The sequence below is a fragment of the Vanrija pseudolonga genome, chromosome 6 (assembly GCF_020906515.1).
Source record: "Vanrija pseudolonga chromosome 6, complete sequence".
Lineage (NCBI taxonomy): Eukaryota > Fungi > Basidiomycota > Tremellomycetes > Trichosporonales > Trichosporonaceae > Vanrija > Vanrija pseudolonga.
Genome location: NC_085854.1, coordinates 450,956 through 470,641, shown reverse-complemented (window position 1 = coordinate 470,641; position 19,686 = coordinate 450,956). Strand labels below are relative to the sequence as shown.

The 19,686-nt window shown below is 62.4% G+C and overlaps 5 protein-coding genes and 1 non-coding gene across 9 annotated transcripts; 2 read left to right on the top strand and 4 right to left on the bottom strand.

The window, feature by feature from the left end:
* Positions 1-34: 34 nt before the first annotated feature.
* LOC62_06G007964 lies at positions 35-117 on the bottom strand. The gene has a single exon. It is a non-coding gene; the product is annotated as a tRNA-Ser (tRNA).
* A 6,011-nt stretch (positions 118-6,128) lies between these two features.
* FCR1 (Fluconazole resistance protein 1) lies at positions 6,129-7,925 on the top strand. The gene is made up of 2 exons (XM_062774489.1): positions 6,129-6,803; positions 6,971-7,925. The coding sequence occupies exons 1-2, from the start codon at positions 6,210-6,212 to the stop codon at positions 7,721-7,723; spliced, it is 1,347 nt and encodes a 448-aa protein (XP_062630473.1). The 5' UTR covers positions 6,129-6,209; the 3' UTR covers positions 7,724-7,925.
* A 2,042-nt stretch (positions 7,926-9,967) lies between these two features.
* Sun3 (SUN domain-containing protein 3) lies at positions 9,968-13,157 on the bottom strand (the record flags this gene model as incomplete). The annotated part of the gene is made up of 4 exons (XM_062774488.1): positions 12,555-13,157; positions 12,347-12,418; positions 10,104-12,306; positions 9,968-10,039 (listed from the first exon to the last, which is right to left on the bottom strand). Exons 2-4 carry the CDS (start codon positions 12,394-12,396, stop codon positions 9,968-9,970), a joined length of 2,325 nt encoding a protein of 774 aa, XP_062630472.1. The 5' UTR covers positions 12,397-12,418; positions 12,555-13,157.
* A 718-nt stretch (positions 13,158-13,875) lies between these two features.
* rps1602_1 lies at positions 13,876-15,157 on the bottom strand. 3 transcript variants are annotated; one of them, XM_062774485.1, is made up of 4 exons: positions 15,118-15,157; positions 14,996-15,002; positions 14,609-14,724; positions 13,876-14,299 (listed from the first exon to the last, which is right to left on the bottom strand). In XM_062774485.1, exons 1-4 carry the CDS (start codon positions 15,150-15,152, stop codon positions 13,990-13,992), a joined length of 468 nt encoding a protein of 155 aa, XP_062630469.1. In that variant the 5' UTR covers positions 15,153-15,157; the 3' UTR covers positions 13,876-13,989. The 3 variants fall into 3 exon arrangements, with proteins under 3 accessions (XP_062630469.1, XP_062630470.1, XP_062630471.1); XM_062774486.1 differs by lacking the exon at positions 15,118-15,157 and having other exon boundaries at positions 14,996-15,044; XM_062774487.1 differs by lacking the exons at positions 14,996-15,002; positions 15,118-15,157 and having other exon boundaries at positions 14,609-14,993.
* A 1,048-nt stretch (positions 15,158-16,205) lies between these two features.
* Positions 16,206-17,388, top strand: rplD (50S ribosomal protein L4). Its single transcript, XM_062774484.1, has 2 exons — positions 16,206-16,268; positions 16,314-17,388. Exons 1-2 carry the CDS (start codon positions 16,230-16,232, stop codon positions 17,334-17,336), a joined length of 1,062 nt encoding a protein of 353 aa, XP_062630468.1. The 5' UTR covers positions 16,206-16,229; the 3' UTR covers positions 17,337-17,388.
* LOC62_06G007959 (uncharacterized protein) lies at positions 17,387-19,560 on the bottom strand. Of its 2 annotated transcripts, none has more exons than XM_062774482.1 (7): positions 19,166-19,560; positions 18,964-19,127; positions 18,911-18,924; positions 18,753-18,860; positions 18,604-18,727; positions 17,894-18,548; positions 17,387-17,852 (listed from the first exon to the last, which is right to left on the bottom strand). In XM_062774482.1, the coding sequence occupies exons 1-7, from the start codon at positions 19,334-19,336 to the stop codon at positions 17,421-17,423; spliced, it is 1,668 nt and encodes a 555-aa protein (XP_062630466.1). In that variant the 5' UTR covers positions 19,337-19,560; the 3' UTR covers positions 17,387-17,420. The 2 variants fall into 2 exon arrangements, with proteins under 2 accessions (XP_062630466.1, XP_062630467.1); XM_062774483.1 differs by having other exon boundaries at positions 18,604-18,715.
* Positions 19,561-19,686: the final 126 nt, after the last annotated feature.

Sequence of the window (19,686 nt, the reverse complement as noted above, 5' to 3'; positions counted from 1 at the left end):
GCGTGACGCGCGCTCGCGCGCGACAAACAAAACACGACGCGGAAGAGATTCGAACTCTCGCGTGCAGAGCACAACACCTTAGCAAGGTGCCACCTTAGGCCACTCGGTCACCGCGCCTCTCCAACTTTACCATCGCGCCGTGTGGCGCGATCGGCGGTCCGGGGCCGCGGTGCTCGACTATATCGAGTTCGGGGGTGGGTACATCGGCGCCCATGCGTCAGTTAGACACGCTCGGAGGAGGGAGGTGTGGCGATCGAAGGCAGGCGGTGTGGCGTTGCGTGCGCGTCACAAAGCCGCTCCGACAACGACGAACGAGTAGTGCCGCTGTTCCGTCATGAAGGCACGCCTTCCGTAGTGTCTGTCGTGAACGCACGCCTTCATGGTGTTAGACACGCTGCGAGACTGGGGTTGTCCTCCCGGCCGCCGTGGATTCTGTCATTCTCACCCGGGGACTCCTACGACTCCGATGAGAGGAAGGGGGCAAGTCAGAAGATGGCGACTGAGTTTCAAGGGATCCCTCCTCGCAGGCTAGTGATGATCACCTCGAGAGATGTTGCACCTCTCAGTTGTTGCACCTCTCGCGATTGTTGCAGCTCTCGAGAGTGTTGCACCTCTCGTCACTCAGTGTGGCACATCGAACTAACATCAGTCAGTGTTGCACGAACCTGACTCGCGGAGCGAGCTCGATGTCTGTTTGTGCTTGACGAGCAGCCTCTCGCCGAGGAGCGTGCCATGTCGAGAAGCTTACGGGTAACCGTTCGGATCGGGGGCCGGACCTGTCCTACGTCACTGTGACCATGTCGCTGGTGATCAGCTTCCATAATCTGTTTCAGCTTGAGAACGAGAACACATGCTGCACATCACGGAACACGGTGCTCCGCCACGTCTGCGGCCTCGGAGCGGGCCTCCGGCGCAGCACACGGGCGCCGACGAACAGGCCGAACAGAAGGAAAAGATCGCCTGCGGCCTGCTGACTGATTGCGATTCCGGAGATGCGGTGCACGCGTGCTGCTGCTGCTGCGGGTGTTTCGCACTAGTTTCCGTGAGACATGTCTTGCCGGGCGCGAGCGAGCCACAGCCTACGGAGAGATAGGCAGCGCGCGCTCGTCGTGTAGCTCGGCTCCGCACGCTGCTGCGGATAGGATTCCGGCGAAGACGCAAGTGGCCGTGCGTGCGTTGGGTCGGGACGGCGGCCGGAGCTCACTGACTGCAGCAGGCAGTAAGCAGTAACGATGACGCCTACTGTACGCCCAGCTGCCCGGTCCAGCTGGTGCTCTATCAGACGCCGCCATAGCGCGCGCTTCGGAGCTCATATCCCAAGTAGTCGCCGCGAACCAACGCTCTGTCCAAGCCGTATCGGTGCGAGGTATCCCCGGGTGCGCACGCGGCATCGGTATGTTGCGGCAGCTAGCGGTAGCGGGCAACACCACCCACTGCAGCAACAAGCAGCTGCGACTTTGACGAGTTTGATTTCAACTGCCACTGCCCACCTCCACACCACTCCGAATGTTCACCTTGCCGCCGGCTTCGTTGCCGGATGTCCGGACGTCGACGACTGGACGTAGAGACAAAACCCGCCGGCTCGTGCGGGGTACCCACGGAGTACACGCATGGAGAACTGTCGGTGCCCACATGCATGATATGCGACGTCTTCTTCTTCTTCGGCGGCGGCGCGGCGGCGCCACGGACGCCCGCTGTTCCGGATGCTCGGTCGCCTGACCGAAGGTCTCATTGACGCCGAGCACATGTTGCGCGGGATCTGGCGTGATGGGGCTGGTTGACTGCACGTCCGCGAGTCCGCGCGCCAACCGCGGCTGTCTTACCTGTCTCGGTTCGTCTCTCACCTCTTGCAAGTTCTGAGACAATCTTGGCCGACGATCTGCCCGGATCGCCTCGTGCTGCGCTGCCCACCACGGCACGCTGTTGGGAATATTCTCTCCGCCCCATCCCTCGCGCGAGGTTTGATCTGCCGCCTCAAGTCAGTCGCTGTCTTACACCTGAGATCTGCTGTCGCCGCGTTTCGATGACTGAATTGACCCACAAATTCTGGTGGATGTCAGCGGGACATGGCGTGTGGGGGTGGCGGAGGGACGGGTGAGGAGGCGCTTGCGCTAATCTCTCCGCTAACGACCAGCAGGCAAGGTTGTCGCCGCAATCGAACTAGCAGCCCAAGTGGACTCCAACATACCGCGCGCCATGCTGGGCTCCACTGTGACTATTCAGGCGGCATCTCGTGCCGAGCGAGCCAACGAAGCGCCGCTGGTGCCGGCGACGCCTTCTCTAGTCCTCATTGCTGAATGCTGGCGCACATCGCTAATGCCCGTCGGTAGCCGTCATTGCTGAATGGTACCTCTGCATAGCGCTCATTGCTCAAATGTCAATGTACCTGGGCGGGTCGCTGGCGCCAGTGCGCGGCGGTGCACCGGCCCGCCTTCGCGCTATCGGCACGACAAGCGCCTTCTGTGTATAGCAGACGTAGACGCAAGTAGTAGACGACGCTGGCCAGATCCCTCTGTACGCCACACGCCACCAGATTGTGACCAAGGCCTCGATGCCAGTCAGCCTCGCGCCGCCAGCCAACACGCCAACAACTCGCGCCACAGACGCCCGTCTCGGAACATCAACAAGTACAAGGTTTCTCGGGTCCACCTCGGAGAGGTTATTCACGCGACGACGCGGTGGAAGTAATTATCTGCGACAGCCCAGCCCCATCCGGTGGGCTCGCAGTATCGTCGGAAATGGAACATGCACGGCCCACTCTAAACACCCACCCTGCTTTTCGATGAGCTAAACACCCACGAGCCCTGTTTCTGCTGTCGACCACAGAAGGCGACAGTCGCCCGAATGTCTCGGCACGCACGACGTTCTGACCGAGCGCGAGAGAGAACTCAAACGCGACGTGATTCGCCGTCGGCGCGCGTGCGTTCTTCCCGGTGCGCGGTTCTCGGGTGAACGAATGTGGGCGCCGAACGAACCGGCGAGCCCACCCACCCCGTTCTCGTCCCTTGCTTGTGCAGGCAGGAGAGAAGCAGGTGACGAGATACCGTAATCGAACGCGCCGCTGCCGTACATCGTAACTGATTTCGTTTCGCGTCGAAGAGTGGGGGTTGCGCCCTCGGATCGTTCGGTCGGTCGGCTCTTTTCTCTCTCTCTGCAGTGCGCGTGCGCTGGCATGCGCCGGCGGCCGTCCCACTCGGAGGACTCGGAGTAATTGTCGGCTTGCATGCCAGAGGGTTGCATATGGACGGACCCACTCGTCGTACAACCCATCCCCCCGTCGCGCTGCGGTGTTGTAGCACCGCTCCAGCGACGGGCCTGGATTCGGACGACCGCAAAGAGGAGAAATATGCGGCGGCGGCGGCATTCAATCAAGCCTCGTCCTCCCCGTGTATCCTTGTTGATGGCCGCCCACTCGTTACCACTCGGGTGGTGCCCAATCGCTCCTTTGGTTTCGAGAGCGTAATTGACAAGGGGCGCATGGCAACAGGGAGGAGGGGAGGGAGGCAGCACAACTGGATATGGGGTTGATGGCAAGGTGAGTCGTGATGACCCTCGTTTCCCGTCGGAAGGCTCACGCTATCAGGGAAACAGACAAAGGCGCATAACATGGGGAGAGCTTATGACAACCTGCGCCAAGAAACAACTTGTATACCGTATCAACCAGGTACAGGTTTTACAAGGGGGCAAACTAGCGTGGGTGAACCAGGGTAGGTTACCCCGAGGCTGCTGCTGCAGTCCCAAGGCTTTGGGGCCTTTGAGGAGTGAGAGAGTGTGGCACCCCTTTGGCCACGCAGAGAGGCTAACTGGCACCAATTCAGTGCCTGAAAAAGATCTGGCGGTGCCTGACAAAACACCACGTCCTGGTCCTCCTCGTCACGCAAGAGGGAGGGGTGAGGCGACGAGGACAAACGACCCACACGGCATGGCCATGGTACATGCCGACCGGCGGGTCCCACTTTTGTCAAATGGCCAGGTCGAGACAACAGCCCACAATAAGAGTGGAGGGCGCCGCCGCCACCGCCGCCGCCGTCGGCACCGCCAAACGCCAAACGCCACCGCAGAATGGAAGCCTGTACCAGTACAGTCTCGGAGTAGTGTTGCACGGAGGATTGAGACCTAACGTCATGTCCGACTAGGCCAGGACTGGCTATCGTTATGGATTTCTGTTGCCCTCTCGTTTACGACGACGGACACTGATTCCAAAGGCCATCAAGAGACGTTACCATAATGAAACGCGACACGTACTCCCCGCCGCCACCGCCAGCAGGAGCAAACGCACGCACGTATGCCTGCTGGCTCGCTCACACGGAGCACGCGGCGAATCGACTAGCCACACGAACGAGTCTGGGGTTGTGGGGGTGTTGCTGGTGCTGTAGCTGCTGCGGCTACCAACATCCAGGGTGGGTAGAGTGTTCCCGTGTCCAGGGTCGGGGCACGTACAGTCATGTGTTTGGGTTGGGTGCACCAAGTCCTTGTTTGACGAAAGGTTGCGTGGATCGACGGGAGGGAGGGGGGAGGGAGGGGTAGGAGGCTCCGAGGAGGGCAAAGGGAGAGGACCTGATGGACGTGTCGAGGAGAAAGCAAACTGGGACCTGGCCAGGAAATCCAGTCCAGACGGACCGGTGTCAGTGCTGTAGGTAGAGTAACAACCACACTCACTCTCCTCTCTGCGTTTGATCGCCTGTGGGCATGCATGCTGTCTTTACGATTTTCAGGAACCTGAGACAAGACGCTCAGGATGCTGGATAATTTGACCCCTGGCAGGAGAGCAGAGGTCACGGGCGGGCTCGAGGTCGCAGGCGTGGCAGCCGAGCAACCTCGCTCCGCCTCCCACCCATTGACGATCAAATGTCGCAAGCAGCAGCAAGAACAAGGCTAATAATCCTCCGTTGCGAAGAAATCAGGGCTGGGGCCGTGGACAGAATACACGTTTTGGTGGTGGCGTTAGGCTGATAGGCAGCAGCTCGGCAGCTCTGCGCGAGTTGCCGGCTTCAGCCGTGGGCATCGAACCAAACCAAGCAAGTTAAGCCCAAGGCAAGACGCCGCGGCTGCTCTCGTCGTACTCTTTTCAGTCTGGGTGTGGCGCGCGGCGGGGTGGGCTTTGCAGCTAGTCGGTCGGTTGGCGTCAACCACGAGCCGCGGCGCCGAGACGAGCGAGGCGAGTCGACGACCGAACGTGGAGCAGAGCAGCAGAGCAGGAGCAGTGACAGCAGGCAAAGCAACCAGTAAACCAGCCAACCAACCAGCAGCCGGCTCTCGAGACGGCAGCGCAGCCAGCAGGCAGCGAGCGGTCAGTTTCAAGGGTTGCGTAGCGGGGGACACCTCGGACGTGGGGGTCAGGGTTGGACCAAGGTCCCAGGTCAAGGGCGCTGATTTCCATTCTCTGGCTCTGGCTCTGGGTCCTGTTGGCTCCCTTTGGGCCGTCCTGATATCTGCTCTCGTGCTCTGCAGAGGCAAGCAACAGCAAGAGGCCATGCCGAAAGCCAAACGGGACGCTGGGTGAGACTGGCCCTGTGCCGATCCCCCCGGCTAAGTGGGGGAGAGGGGGGAACGAGGGGGTGGCTTCACGCACGCACGCACTCACTCACGCACGCACGCAAGCACAAAGCACGCCAGCCACGTCCCCTCCTCGTGGGCAGGCAGAGCCACTGTCGAGCCAGGCAAGCCAGGTAGGCCTGGTCGTTCTCGGCATGTTCTCTTCTGCCCAGGTACAGGGCCGCGCGAGCAAGAATGAGGCAGAGCGCAAAACCGTCGACGACAGACGACGCTTAGGATGAGACAAGCATAGGGACGCACATCTGCCCGCCATTCAGGACAAGGGAACGAGACCAGACGTACGTGAGGCTGAGGCGAGGCACAAGCTGCAGCGAGCAAGCAAGTGGTGACTTGCTGCTTGAGCTGCTGCACCACTACAGCAGCCATGGTCAAAATCTCCCCTGTTTGGACATGGCCAGTGTATATAGCCTCGAGGGTACCTCTTCCCTCTTGACGCTATCTATCCTGCTGCCTTGCTTCTTGGTCCGGCGCGTGCGTGCTTGCGTTGTTGCTTGTCTCGTCGTGTCCCACAATCATAGCTGCTATCACCACCCCCACCAACACATAGCACCACTACCACCACCACCACCACCAGTGCCCCTCGGTCACCATCACCACCTAACCCCCCTGCCCCCCTCGCCGTCCTCCGCCACAGATACACGCACGCTGGCACGATGGCTTCCCAACCCTACCACTCGCCCTACCCCGCCGGCGCCGCCCCAAGCGGCGTGTACCGCGTCGGCGCTAGCCCCCAGCAGCAGGCCGCGCTCGCCCCACCACCCCCGGGCACGGCGGCGCCATCGGCGTACCCGTACCCGGCGCACACGCACCAGGTCTACCACCACGGCCACCCAGACATGAGCGCGTTCGGCCTCGTCACGCCGCCGACCCAGACCCCGCCCGCGTTCGGCTCGCCCCTCATCGCCTCGGGCGCGTACCCGCCCCTCGGCGGCGCGTCCCAGTCGCCATGGTCGCTCAACGCCATCGCCCTCCAGGACCAGCACTACTACCCGGCCCACTACGACCCCTCGTGCGCCGCCCCCGGCGAGCTGTTTGCCGTCCCCGCCGGCGCGCAGGTCATGCACGACGGCACCCTCGCCTACCCCGGCGTCCACCCCGTCTACCACCGCGACCACCACCTCGGCGTCATGGAGCCGGCCCACATCAAGGGCCAGGCCATCCTGCGCGCCGACGGCCAGCCCGCCGAGGTCAAGAAGCGCTCGCGCACCGCGCAGGCCTGTGAGCGGTGCCGAATCCGCAAGGCAAGGGTGAGTGTTGTTGTTATTCTGTAATAAAGAAGTGGCGGAGGCGGCCGGCGGCGTGCGCCTCGGTGACGTCGCGTCGGCGGCGGCGGCGCTGACTGCGTGGAGGAGGTGGTGGTGGTGGCTCTCGTGGCTCGTGGCAATCAATGAACGCCTGCTAACCACCCTTTCAGTGCTTTGGCGGCAACCCCTGCAACAGGTGCACCAAACGCCGCTTCGTATGCGAGTTTTCGACGGCCGTCCGCCAGCGCGGTCCGAACAAGCCGGCCGCAGCGGGCTCGGCGACGCCCACGTCGAGCGCGGGCCCGGAGGCGGCCGACGCCGCCGGTTCCCCCCCGGAGCTGTCCGCCGGTGCTGTTGCTGCTGGCTCGGCCGGCGCAGCAGCTGCCAAGCCTGCCCCCCGCCGCCACAGCCTGCCAGACGGCCAGCCGCAGGCGCACTACAATGCCAACGTGCCGCCTACCAAGTCGCTCAGCACCGACGTGACGCCGTACAATGCGACCGTGACCGAGGAGGCGACGGGCCACCCCGTCGCCTTCTCGCTGCCCTCGACCGCCGTCATCCCGCAGCACGCGCACATGCAGCAGCAGCCGACAGAGTACCTCGCTGTCCCTAGCTCGGCGGGCGGCGCGTTCCCCCGCCCACACTCGGACTCGAGCGCCCTCTACCACCCCGGCTTGAACGGCACGCGCTCGCCCGTGTTCGCCTTCACCCCCGAGTCGGCCGACTCGAGCAGCGCGCCGTCCTCGTCGGTAGACTACCCCTACACGCCCATTTCGCCCGTCACGACCTTCTCGCCGACACTCACCATGACCCCCACGGTCAACATGTCGGCGTACGCGGCCCAGGCCGTCCCCGTGCCCTCGCCCGACGCGGCCGCCGTCCACCCCCACCACCACCAGCAGTGGTACCAGACCACTGCCTAGTTTCAGTTTTCCGCCAGTCCTCGTCCTCCTCCTCCTGGGTTCTTTTGTCTCTCGCTGTCTCCGTCTCCTGCATCGGGTCGGCCACTACTAGGCCGCTAGGTTACTCTTTCACCCTCTATTGAACATTGGATCGCATCGCGTGTTCGCTTGTACCGGACTCGTCTCCTCCTAGAACTGTAGTTTACCACCAATGGAACCGGTGTAATCGTGAGCACACGCGCTGAGGACGTGGCCGGCCAGTGCCCAGTGCCAGTCACACGCCTTGAAGCCAGCGTGTACGTTATCGCGCAGAATTATGCCCAGAATAATGCCCCGTAGTGCGAGCTCAGAAACGTGCGCGAGGTGTCACTCTGGCTCGCCCGGCACGCAACGGGCCCCATACCACGCACCACGCAACTGATCAACACAAGTGTCACCCTCTCGTTGCCTCTCGTAGTGGCCGTTATGGGAATCGAGCGAAAACTGGCTCTGCGTCCTCTACTACACTACTACTACAACTTACGCCTAAAGCTCGAGCTACTACGAGCTGTGCGCTGCTGTTGCTCGCTGGTCCTAATTACGACGCCAGGCGCGCGCGCCAGCAAGACGCCAGACGTCTGCCAGCGCTAACGATTCCCAACCTATGCACCGCGCCGAACAAACTGGGTGTCACGGCCCTGGTTTCCAATCAAACAAATGCCCGTCGCTCGCTCGCTGGCCTCGCTGGCCGGCCGGCGCGCGGGACGAGGACGAGCTGGCATGCTGGGTTGCGTTGCGTGCCCACCGTGTTTGACGCTGCGACACTGTGCGGCGGCGGCCGTCGTTGCTGCTGCCGCCACATTTGCTGCTACGGCTCTCTGGCTTGGGTCGAGCCATCCATCCATCACCATCCACAGCTGATTCGCTCTCACTGCCTCGCTCGCTCACCACCAGGCCAACTAGCCATGCCGTAACCACCCACCGCTTGGGCAGGGCAGCGGTACGTATGTCTGTTTGCTTGAACGAGTTTTCGCTCGTCCCTTTACCACACCTCTTTTACCTGGATAACGTACAAGGCACCAGCCTTGTTCGGGATAGTCACATCAGGGATGGGCAGCAACAAAGCAGCAACCCAGCGTTTGTTCTTTGGGAAGGCTAAACGAGCGTGCGTACGTCGAGCGTTACATGTCGTTAGAGTTCAGTTCCTGATGCTCCTTAATGGCACTCTGTTGGACGTCAACTGTGGCAAGGCCGCGCCAAAGTCGCTGGTCGATGGGACTCGTGCCTGTCGTTGCCCAGTTGTCAGAGCGAGCCAGTGAGGAGGAGAGCTGCTGCTCGTGCTGGCTCGAGCGGACACCCCCGCATACACGCCACGCCCACACGCACGCGTCGTGCACGCACAACTCACTCGACGCACAACGCCGCAGCTTACCAGCCCTCTGCGGCGACCGGCTCGGGTTGCCGCCCAGCTGCTGCCGATGGAGACAGCCGCCCCCTCCGACCGAGCCCGAACGACGGGCCGAGAGCGAGCTGCACACGCCTCACTCACAGCTACCGAACAATCACAAACATACCTCCAGGATCAACACCCAAGGCACCCAAAAACATGACGCGACGTTCTTCCTCGACATTGTCATGGACCTTGTCAACCACAGACGCCCTACCTACCTCTTTCGACAGTCTCCTACCAGGCCCGTGTCAAAACTTGGTACTACCCTAGCAACGAGCGCGCAGCAGCAGCAGCAGCAGCAGCATCACAGTAACACGATACTCATGTTGCGGAAAGATGCATGCCAACACCAACTCGTACAGCTCCGTACACCCAGTACAGCCCCGCACATCCATTACACAACAGGTTCAAGTCTAGCTAGCTCAGACACGGCACGATACGCGCTCGATGCCCACCTCTCCCTCGCGTATCTATTCGTCTACAATCCGCCTATGCGCCTAAGCTTCTTCCCTCGTGGGAACGGGCTCGCCATGGACACGAACCTACGGCAACCATTAGCAAAAGGCACGGAGGGGGAAGATGAAACGGGGGTATGGCCCTACTCACCCTGTAGATACAGGTGGTCTCCCCTCCCCAGTTTGTGACAAAGCGGAACATCACAATCCGGGTGTCGATCCCTAGTTCGACGATATGGGGAGGGACCGGGAACGTCTGGATGTGTGCTGGCGCGGACGCGTCGTACGTAAAAGAAGTCAAGAAGACGGTCTCGTCGTTTGGTTTGAGAGAAGACCTGCACAAGGTTAATTAAAAACATACGCGCGTGTCACTCGTTTCACTTACTGGCCGTCCCACTTCTCGGCAAGGTACGCGGCCTTGCGTTGGTTCTGTTCTCCCGACACTTTGGCGTACTGTCGTCGTCGTCAGCTTGACAGGCACTGACTGGTCGTCCAACGGGCTTCTTCTACTACTCACAACTTCCACTCGCCGAGGAGCAGACGCAATGTCGCCATACGACAGGTCTTGCGGCAGGTGCTGAACAGTTACAGACGAGACAATAACGTCGCGCGGCAGTCCGACGCCGAGTTGTCCTTCGCCGCCCTTGAAAGGCCAGCACGATCCGGTCTGCACCGCGTCGGTGAGCGCCGTCTCCGGCGGGAGCCCGTAAATAGACTGCGTGCCTTTAATGCGTCGACTCCACAGCCCGGCCTCTTCAACCAAAAGGAGCTGAGTCGTGTACTCGTCGATCACACGTGCACCCCCAGAGTACAGCGCGTAGTCGGCCTGGGCAATGGTGTCCTTGCTGTACTTTAAGAGCGACGCGTCGACGAGGCCTTGCAACGCCGGCGTGAGGTCTTCGCCCTTGGCTGTGACGATGGTAGTCGACCCCGGCTTGGGCACGTGGTTGCGCACTGCGTTGAGCTCCTCCCGCAAGGAACTGAGATGATCCTCCACGAGGGAGATGAACTCGGGCTTGGTGATGAGCTGCTCAGAGGCCGCTTGGCGTTGGAACACGCTCGCAGCCCAGCTCTGCAATTCGGCCGCGTGGTCGGCAAGCCTCCAGGGTTCCTGGGGCGCCGGTGCCGGGGCGTTCTTGTCATCAGCCTTGTCCTTGCGGTTGAGCCGCTCATCGACCGCCTTGAAGCGCGTCTCCACGTCGTCGTGGTTCACAAAGACCGTCTTGAGGAGAGCCCAGAAGCTGGGGTCGATCGAGTAGACACCCTTGTGGTTGACTCTCACAGGCATCCTGCTGGGCAGGAGGTTGTCGAGGGCGGAGCGGAGACGGCCATCGTCCAGCGCGGCTTTGACGTCCTGCTCCACAGCCGTGACGCGGGTCTTAAGGGCGACGACCTCGCGCTCGACAGCGGCGTAGTTCTTGAACTTGGCGTCGTGGTCACGAACGACACCCTTGACACTCGCCATTTCGGATCGCAGGAGGTCCAACTCTCGGCGGAGAGCCTGCACACTCGAGCTCCTCTCAATCGCCGACTCGATGTTGGGAGTGGCGGCAGGCTTGGACTCGAGCTTCGAGACGGCTTGCTCGAGACTAGCAAGCTTTGAGTAGAGCCTGCTGACGTCCCCAGACGCAGGAGTAGGCCCAGCACTTGGTTGAGCTTGCGGGTATCCGGGGATGCTGGGTGACTTGGTGCTCATCTTGAAGAACATGGCGAACAACATCCCGACAATTATTGCGACAAACGCGAACTGGATATCTCTCCGTCTGCGTACAGCCTCAAACGTGGTGTTGAGGACAGACGGCGTAGGCGTGGCCTTGGTCTTGCGGGACGTACGGGGTGGGGTGGCTTCTGCCGGGCTGCGCGGGTCCCGAGGCATTGACGCACGCCCCAGTCGAGACGGTGCCGGGGAAGTGTGAACAAGACGAGCGGTTCCAGAGCCGTGGGCGCCGTGGGCTGTGATCCGGACAGTGGCGGTCTCTGGCAGCTCGTCAAGCACGTCAATGTCCTCGCCAATGTCGGTCTCTGCCTGAGCAGGCTCAGCCTTGGGGGTCTTCGGGGCAGTCGTCCTGCGATTCCGGGGTTCAGAAGCGCCCTGGGGCCTAGCCGACGATCTTGCGGCATTCCGGTCGTCTCCAATGGCCGGCGGAGGAACGGAAGCTTGAGGAGCTACTGACGCCCGTAGCCCTCGCCTGCTGCTCACTGATGCGGCGCGGCCTTCATCGGAGGAGCCAGAATCAGACGCAGGGCGGTACGCGGCGTCGTCAAACGCCGAGGCTCGTGATTGGCGGTTTCGGCTCTGGCTGTTGAGCGACCTTCGTGGGCCAACAGAGCCGACCACCGATGGGGCACGATACGACGACGAGGAGGCAGCGGCAGCCACTTGGGGAGCGACCTCGCGCTCGAGACTCTCGTACGTGTTGTGGCTGATATTTCCGGTGCTCTCGCCGCTGTAGCTGTCGTCGCCGGAATGCTCGTCGCTGACCGGGCTGCGGCCATTCGCCGTCCTATTCGGATCTGGCTCCATGAGGGTGTACCTGTAGAGTGTCCTCGAGGGGGTTGTCGCCTGAGCATTGTGGGCTAATGACTGAGCAGCCAGGCTGGCGGTGGATGGGATCACCCGCCTGGGTGCCCGAGCAGGCACTGGAGGGGCGAGCATTGACGATGAAGGTGTGTTGTGGGATGCTCTGCGACCCAGAATGCTGTTCATGGCGTTCGTTTCTCTGATAACGCGTTAGTACCAGCTTCCCTGGCGGCACGTACGCGACCGATGTGCTTCCATGAGGGAGTGGGGCATGGAGTGAAGATGCCATTGTTGTTTGAGTATGAGAGCCGCTGGGCATGTGGTCAGCCCTTGTCTCGCCGCCCGTCGCCCGCCGTCGCAGGCGGCGACGCTTTCGTTGCCACCCAGCACCCAGGACGCGGGGCGGAACATTGTCCAAATGACCAAGGCCAGGTAAGACCTACTCACCTAGGTTAGCTCCTGAGTATGATTGCCGACGACTGAGGCGCGCTTCGGGAGCGGGCCGCCTCGGCGTGTGGGCCGCGCGCGCGTGTGGTGGCGTGCGAGGGGGGTTGGATACCGACCGAAGCTTGTGCCTCGGGCTAGGGCCGTTGGCGAGAGGAGCGGGCCAGGTGTTGACGAGGTGGCAACGCTGAGGGAAGAAGCGGCGTGCAATGTAGAGTGCCGCCGGGGGGTGAGACAATGGGTGCGAGGATGCTGATGATGCGAGTAATGCCAGTGTTTGGAGGTGACAGAAGGGAGAGAGAGACGAGGTCGAGATGGTGGGGGAAGGGGAAAGGAAGGAAGGAAGGGAGGGGGGGAGGGAGTGTCGACGCGACAGACGAAACGGTGCACCGTGCGAGATTGAGACTCGAGGAGGTTGCTGGGGCTGGGGGGGGAAGGGGCACGGATGAGCGAGTTGTGGTCGTGACGGGGGGTAAGGAAGGTGGTGGCGACGGTGACCGCGCTGTTGATTATAAAGTGTGGATCGACTGGCCGCAGACAATAACAGGAGCGAGTATAAATGCAAGTGAATGTGAGTATTGTTTGGGGGGGTCAACAAAGTTGACTGGATTGGGATGTGTGTGTGTTCCAGTGGTGGTGGTGGTGGCTGCGATGCCGTGGTGGTGGTGGTGGTGGTGGTGGTGGTGGCTGTCATCCCACCGCGTGTGGACCTGCAGCCAGCGTTGCCACTGGCTGGCTGGCTGCAACTGGTCGTCTGGTCCCTGGCAATGGAATGCCGTTGTCCCTGAAGTCAAAATCACTCGCAAAAAAGAAGATGGTCTCGTTTCAGACAACCATACGTTGCATCGCGGGTGCCGGCGGTGACAATGGTGACAGTGCAGCACACACAGTGCACCGCATACACGACAAGACAAAGACACACACAATGACCACCATAACCACCTCATGCACATTGTCCTGCAGATCAGTTTTTGCATGGTCGCACGCACTGCTTACTTGCTTGCCTTGCTCGCTCGCTCCCTTCGCTCCCTCGCTCCTCCGGCGTCGGGAGCACGGCTACGCCTCTTTTGTCCGCGGACCGGTGCACTCTACCCGCACAGACCACCTTCTCCTTGCCCCTCCCCTGCGTGTTCCATGCGTCTCATGTTGCAAGCCTGCCGCCAACACCTCTGCCACCCGACTGCGCCACTCAACACCCACGCCGCTCTCAGACAAACGCGACGGCCGCGCGACCAAGCTCCGCCGACTCTAACCCTCCAAGGGCTGCCTGCCCCACCCCCACTTCCCATATCCCCCACTCTTGCCGAAACCAGATGCAAAACGGTACTGTGGTCATGATATACATACCCCAATGCTGCGAACTCTCGCCGTCTCCCAGCAGCCTGCAACGACCTGTGTAAACAGGCGCCAATAAGAGACAACCATCTGGGCGAGTCGATTAACGGTACGACTTCTGGCGGCGAGCACGGGCACCGCGACCACCGAACTTCTTGGGCTCGGCGCGACGGGGGTCGGCGACGAGGAGAGTACGGTCGTAGGCAATCAGAGTCTTCTTGAGCTCAAGGGCCGAGGCGGCGTCCTCGTTCTTGGCGTAGAAGGCGACAACACCCTTGGCGATAGCCTGGCGGAGGGCGTAGAGCTGCGAGACGTGTCCACCGCCCTTGACGCGGAGACGGATGTCGAGGTTGGCAAGCTTCTCCGAGCCGACAACGAGGACGGGCTCGTAGACCTTGTAGCGAAGGAGAGCGCTGCGAGGGGTGTCAGTGGGGCTCATGTGTGATGGAGGAAGGTGCCGCCGTCGCCATCTCAAATCCTCGTCGTCCTTTTGGCTCAGCCCCGGGCTCTGCAACGACGCATGCGGGCACGCAGCAGCGCGTGCGTCGCAGCGACAGAACCGGCCCCAGCGTCGTCGTCGTTCCTGCCCGTGACCTGCCTGTCGCTGAGGCTCGCTGGCCTTGCCTCCCAAGCCACCATCAAATTTCCACCAGACCTCGAATCGGTCCCATCCCGTCCCCAATGCCTCCCAGCTCTTCGGTCCACCACGGCGCGATACTCACGGCTCGACGAGCGAGATGGGGGCGCCGTTGAGGCGGATGAGGCCGCGGCCGGGGGTGACGTGAGCCACGGCGGTGGCAGTCTTCTTCTTGCCGAAGGTCTGGACGGCCGACATTTTCTGTGTGGGCGAGCGCGTGTGCCGTGAGACGTGAGAGGAACGTCGAGAGGAAGGGAGGGGAGTGTAGAAGTGGGGAGTTTCGTTCGAGATCGAAGTTAGGTGGAGACGTCGATTTGCACGAGAGCAACGAGGTCACAACGAGCGGTTCAAAAGTTCAACAGTTCGAGTGTTCGTTCGAGGTAGTAGTAGTCGATGGCGAGCGCAAAGCGTCAGCACTGTCCCTTGTCCGTCGTTGTCGTGTGCGTGCCGTGGTCGCCGCGATAACACTCACGATCTTGCTGTGGAGACTGTCAAGATGTCAGTCGAGAGCGTAATGGTCGCGAGCGAGCAGCAGCAGGAGCAGCGGCGAGCAGGAGCAGTCTGGCAGGAGCACGAGCGGGCGGGTGCACCCACCCTGGCTGCTGCCAGCAGCCTGGCTCGTGAGCCATCCAGGCTGCGGCTGCCAGCCTGGACGACAGCGAAACTCCAGCCAGGGTGAGACCCGTTTCGGCGACTCGGAGTTAGGTTGTTGTGGCATAACGTGGCAAACACGTGGCCTATCGCCGACAGTCCTATCCGATATTCACGATGGCTCCAGGGTGCATCTGCCGGCTCAGCGGCTTGAGTGGAAGCAAGCGCAGAGTGGAAGCAAGCGCAGAGTGGAAGCAAGCGCAGAGTGGAAGCAAGCGCAGTGTGCTTGTTGTGTTCATCTCTCTTCTTCCGACGACGGCCAAACGGGCAATGCAAGCACCAATTGTTCTCGCAAGACGTCTTGTCCAGGACTCCGATTACGAGGGCTAACACTTGCGGCTGGCTGGCTGGCAGGGCGAGGATCCTCCAAGCGTCGCCCCAACATGTCTTTAGGACGGCGTAGGGACAGCTCAAACGATGATGCCCGTCTACATCTACTTGTAAAGGGGCTTGGGACCGTCCCGTGTAGTGCGCCACGTCCGTGGCACAGCAGTGCGTCACGACCGCGGCACACCCAGTTCAGACGATCACCTCGCCGCCCAAGCGGCCCGGGAAGCAAAGCTGGCTACTCTGGCCTGGCAACGTTGCGCCGCGGGGGGCTTTGCTCAATCAGTGTCAGAGCGCCGAGGAATGGGGCAGAATAGGCGGTGCTTGATTGAGACCACACGACGTCCTGCAGCGCCGCGCCGCGCCGAGTCCGTGGAGGCAGGCAGGCGGACAGGATCGTGGCTCGCGGTGGCTCGAGTGGCAGGCATTTCGCGGTACAGTGTGGTCGGTCACAGTACCACACCCGGTACTCCCCATGCGTGCCACAACCACGCCGCCGTACTCTATACCATACACACATGCGATACACCTGCTCCCCAATCCAACAACCTGTGCATAGCCCGCCATCTGGCCAACACCACTGACATGAAAAGGCATTCTTGTAGCGCCAGGCACGTCACTGCCACGTGAGAATACTCCCGCCATCCATCTCCGGAACCCCTCGTCTTTCAGAGATCAGAAAGTTGAACTCGGCGCACACTTCGGCATCGACCACACCAACAACGACGATGAAGGCCGCCGCTCGCCTCGCACCAAGACTGAGCAGTGTGAGTGTCGTCTATGGCACAGCAGCACGGCCGCTAATGATCTAGGCTCTCCGCCCCGTTGCCCGCGCTCCCGTCGCCGGGCCGAGCAGCCTGCGCCTTTCGTCGACCTCGGCGTCCGCCCCCTCCCCGGCGCCCATCGCCGCGGACAGCGCGCACACGCACGCTACCCCCGCCCCTGCGGCCGACGCGAGTCTGCCGCAGAACCTCGCGTTCGAGGACCTGACGTCTGCGCGGGCACAGGTGCGCCTGTCGCTCCTCTCTCGCGGCGAGGTGCTGCACGCGCTCCCGTCAGATCCGTACGAGCCCATCGCGCACCCGCTGTCCTCGCTCGCCAGCGCGACGCCTACCTCGGGCACAGCGCGCGGCGTCTCTCTCCCGGCCGAGGTGTTCGGCCAGCCGCTGCGCAAGGACATCCTGCACCGCAACGTCGTGTGGTACCTCTCCACTTTGCGCCAGGGCACACAGCACACGCGTACCCGCGCGACCGTCGCCTACAGCGGCAAGAAGATCTCGCCGCAGAAGGGCACGGGCCGCGCGCGTGTCGGCGACCGCTCGAGCGGTACCCGCCGCGGCGGTGCCCCCATCTTCCCGCTCCACAACCGCGACCACGCGCAGGACCTGCCCCGCAAGGTCCGCGAGCTGGGTCTTAGGACGGCGCTGAGCTCCAAGCTCGCTGGTGGTCTGCTGCGTGTGGTTGAGAACTTGAACGAGGGCCAGTGGCCGGGCACCAATGTCGCCCGCCGCGCCCTGTCGGACGACAAGGAGACGCTCCGCTTCGGCCCGCCCAAGGACATCTCGGTGCTGTTCGTCCACTCGCCCTTCAAGCCCACCGACGAGGTCAACGAGTTCTGGCGCGTCGTGCGTAACATCCCCGGCATCGAGCTGCTCCCCACCGACGAGGTCGTCGCGTACGACATCCTCAAGTACCGCTGGGTCGTGCTCGAGGCCGGCGCCGTCGATGCGCTCTCCGGCGACAGCCTCGAGTTTGAGTTTGAGGCGCCCGAGGTCGAGGAGCTCGAGTTTGCCGACGTCGCTCAGCCCGCCGCCGCCGAGGCTGCCAAGGCGTAAGCCTAGGCTGTTAGTTTGTTTTGGTTCATTGCATGCAGCACACATCATCGTACCAGTGTACACATTATAGCATCTAGGTGGTTATCAAGGCAATCTACTGTTGCTGTTGGGCGTGACGAACGCGCCAAACTGCTCGGTCTCGTCCTCCTCGTCTCTATCGTCCTCGGGCAGCGTGGTTGTCGATGGGCGGTGCGCGTGGCCATAGTCGTCGTCGTCGTCTTCGTCGAGCAGCAGGCCGCCGCGCTCACCCTTACTTCCCTTGGTGCCGCCGACGCCCTTCTGCTCGTGCTCGTCGTCGTCGCCGCCGTCCTCGCTGACACTGCCGACCTCCCACAGCACCTCTTCGGCCGGGGCTGGCGTGGCCTCCGCCTCCTGCCCCTCCTTGGGGAGCACGGACGAGCTCGTTCCGTCGGCTGAGGTGTGGTCGCGCGGACGGAGGCGCAGGTTGGGCTCGGGCGGCGACGTCGTGACCGTGTGGCCGGCGTCTTCCGACGTTTCCTTGGTGGAGAGTAAGACCTGGGGTGTCAGTTGGCCCTCCCGCACCTTTGTCAACTCACAACTCCGCCAATCAACACGCCCATGGACAAGAACACGGCCACCAGCACCCAGCGTGCGTACTGCCCCGACTGGTTGTAGAAGATGAGCGAGTTGATGAACCCGAAGACCGTGTACCCGGCGTAGAACAGCGGGACGACCACGACCGTGTCGGCGCACTGGAGCGCCTTATTGAGGCAGATGATCTGCAGCACAGCCGTGATGGTGAGCAGCACGAGCGTGAGGAGCGGCGTGAAGTGAACCAGCGGGTGGCCTGGTCTCCAAAAGATCTTGACGACGGCTTTGGTGAACACGAGACACAGTCCAGCCAACGAGCCGCCGGCGACCGCCCACCCGATGCCCTCGAACCAGAGCACGCGGCCGTCGTCCGTCCTTGCCAAGAATCGCTCGAGGTGGCCGAGCCAGAAGTTGTCCCACACGCGCCACTTTGCCTTGGCGCCGCGGAACGCCCGCACGATCGGGTTGGACGGCGGCGTCGGCCGCGAACCGGGCAGCCCTGCGCCGAGGCCGAGCGTCGGGCTCGGCAGCGGGGAGAAGGACGCGCGCGAGCGCGTCACTCTGCCAAAGAGGTCGGCGACGACGTACGTCCCGAAGATGAAGAGGATGAGGAAGATGAAGTATGCGATCCAGCTCCCGCGACCCCAGAGCGTGTTGAGTCTGCACGCGCGTCAGCCTCGTCGTCCGTAAATCGCCACCCCGGCGTGCGACTCACTCGCTGACGCTCAGCTCTTGCTTCAGCCCGTGGTTGATGCTCGAAAAGACCACGATCAGAATGACGCCAAACACGATCAGCGCCGTGCCCCGGATATCCGACGTCGTCACGGCTGCCTTGTCAGCTGGCTCACGCCACACACGACCCACGCGTCCCGACCATCCAGCGCGCAAACAGAAAGTTGAACACGAGCGAGCTGGCACCCAGCGGCGCGACCCAGTCCGGGCGGAGGTAGCGCAGCGCGAGGGGTGATCCGACTGTGACGTGTCAGCGTGGGGGTGCGTGCGGCGCGCGTTGCCCGACGTACATATCTGCGATGCGCTGCGGGGTCAGCTCGTGCTCAGAAACACTTCAGCTCACACGTAGATGCCCATGCCGGCCAGCCACAGCCCGCGCAGGTACTCCTTCTTGCGCTGCCGCTTCGGGATGCCCTGCTGCTGCAGGTGGTCGAGCTTGGTGAGGTTGAGGCCGAGCGCGTTGAGCACTGACGCGCCGAGGACGATGACGAGGCCGATGAGCGTGTTCTGAGGCGGCATTAGTTGGGAAGCAGCAACAGACACACGATCACGTAGTTGCCCTCTGGGACGTCTTCGTCGCTTGTGCCGCTGCCTGTGCTCGGCGACGGTGGGCTCTCAATCGCTGTCGCGATCGCCTCGAGCGCGCTGCTCGTCACGCTCGCCACGACGCTCTCGAGCAGGCTCGTCGGCGGGAGTAGTGTGCCTTCGTCGGCCATGATGCCGGCGTCAATGTGGGGTGCCTATGTGTTGTTGATGGGTGGGATGGCGACGACTGGCTGATAAGATGAAGGGTTTGAGATTGATTGTGCGATTGAGATTGATAGAGAAGCTCGCAGGTTGGCCTGGATCGCACGCATCCTTCATACGGAGCCGGTCGTCGTCGCCGCTGAAAACAGTGCGCCGACGTCACCCACCCCTTGGGCGAGCGGCCAATTCAGGCACCCGCCACCCACCCGCACCTATCGGCCTCCTCGTACGAGTGAGTTATCAGCGGGCAGGCTGCTCAGACGACCGCTCCACACACATCGCTGGCGCGTCGACACTGCTTTTACATGCTTGGCACTCG

Bases quoted from the DNA above. Each gene is read 5' to 3' on its own strand.
- FCR1 (XM_062774489.1), top strand. From the start codon at position 6,210: ATGGCTTCCCAACCCTACCACTCGCCCTACCCCGCCGGCGCCGCCCCA. The intron at 6,804-6,970 runs GTGAGTGTTGTT...CCACCCTTTCAG, and splicing joins GCCGAATCCGCAAGGCAAGG to TGCTTTGGCGGCAACCCCTG.
- rps1602_1 (XM_062774485.1), bottom strand. From the start codon at position 15,152: ATGGCTCACGAGCCAGGCTGCTGGCAGCAGCCAGG. The intron at 14,300-14,608 runs GTGAGTATCGCG...CACCCCTCGCAG, and splicing joins CCCATCTCGCTCGTCGAGCC to CGCTCTCCTTCGCTACAAGG.
- rplD (XM_062774484.1), top strand. From the start codon at position 16,230: ATGAAGGCCGCCGCTCGCCTCGCACCAAGACTGAGCAGT. The intron at 16,269-16,313 runs GTGAGTGTCGTC...CTAATGATCTAG, and splicing joins TCGCACCAAGACTGAGCAGT to GCTCTCCGCCCCGTTGCCCG.
- LOC62_06G007959 (XM_062774482.1), bottom strand. From the start codon at position 19,336: ATGGCCGACGAAGGCACACTACTCCCGCCGACGAGCCTGCTCGAGAGC. The intron at 18,728-18,752 runs GTGGGTCGTGTG...GGCGTGAGCCAG, and splicing joins GCGCTGGATGGTCGGGACGC to CTGACAAGGCAGCCGTGACG. The intron at 17,853-17,893 runs GTGAGTTGACAA...CTGACACCCCAG, and splicing joins GCGTGTTGATTGGCGGAGTT to GTCTTACTCTCCACCAAGGA.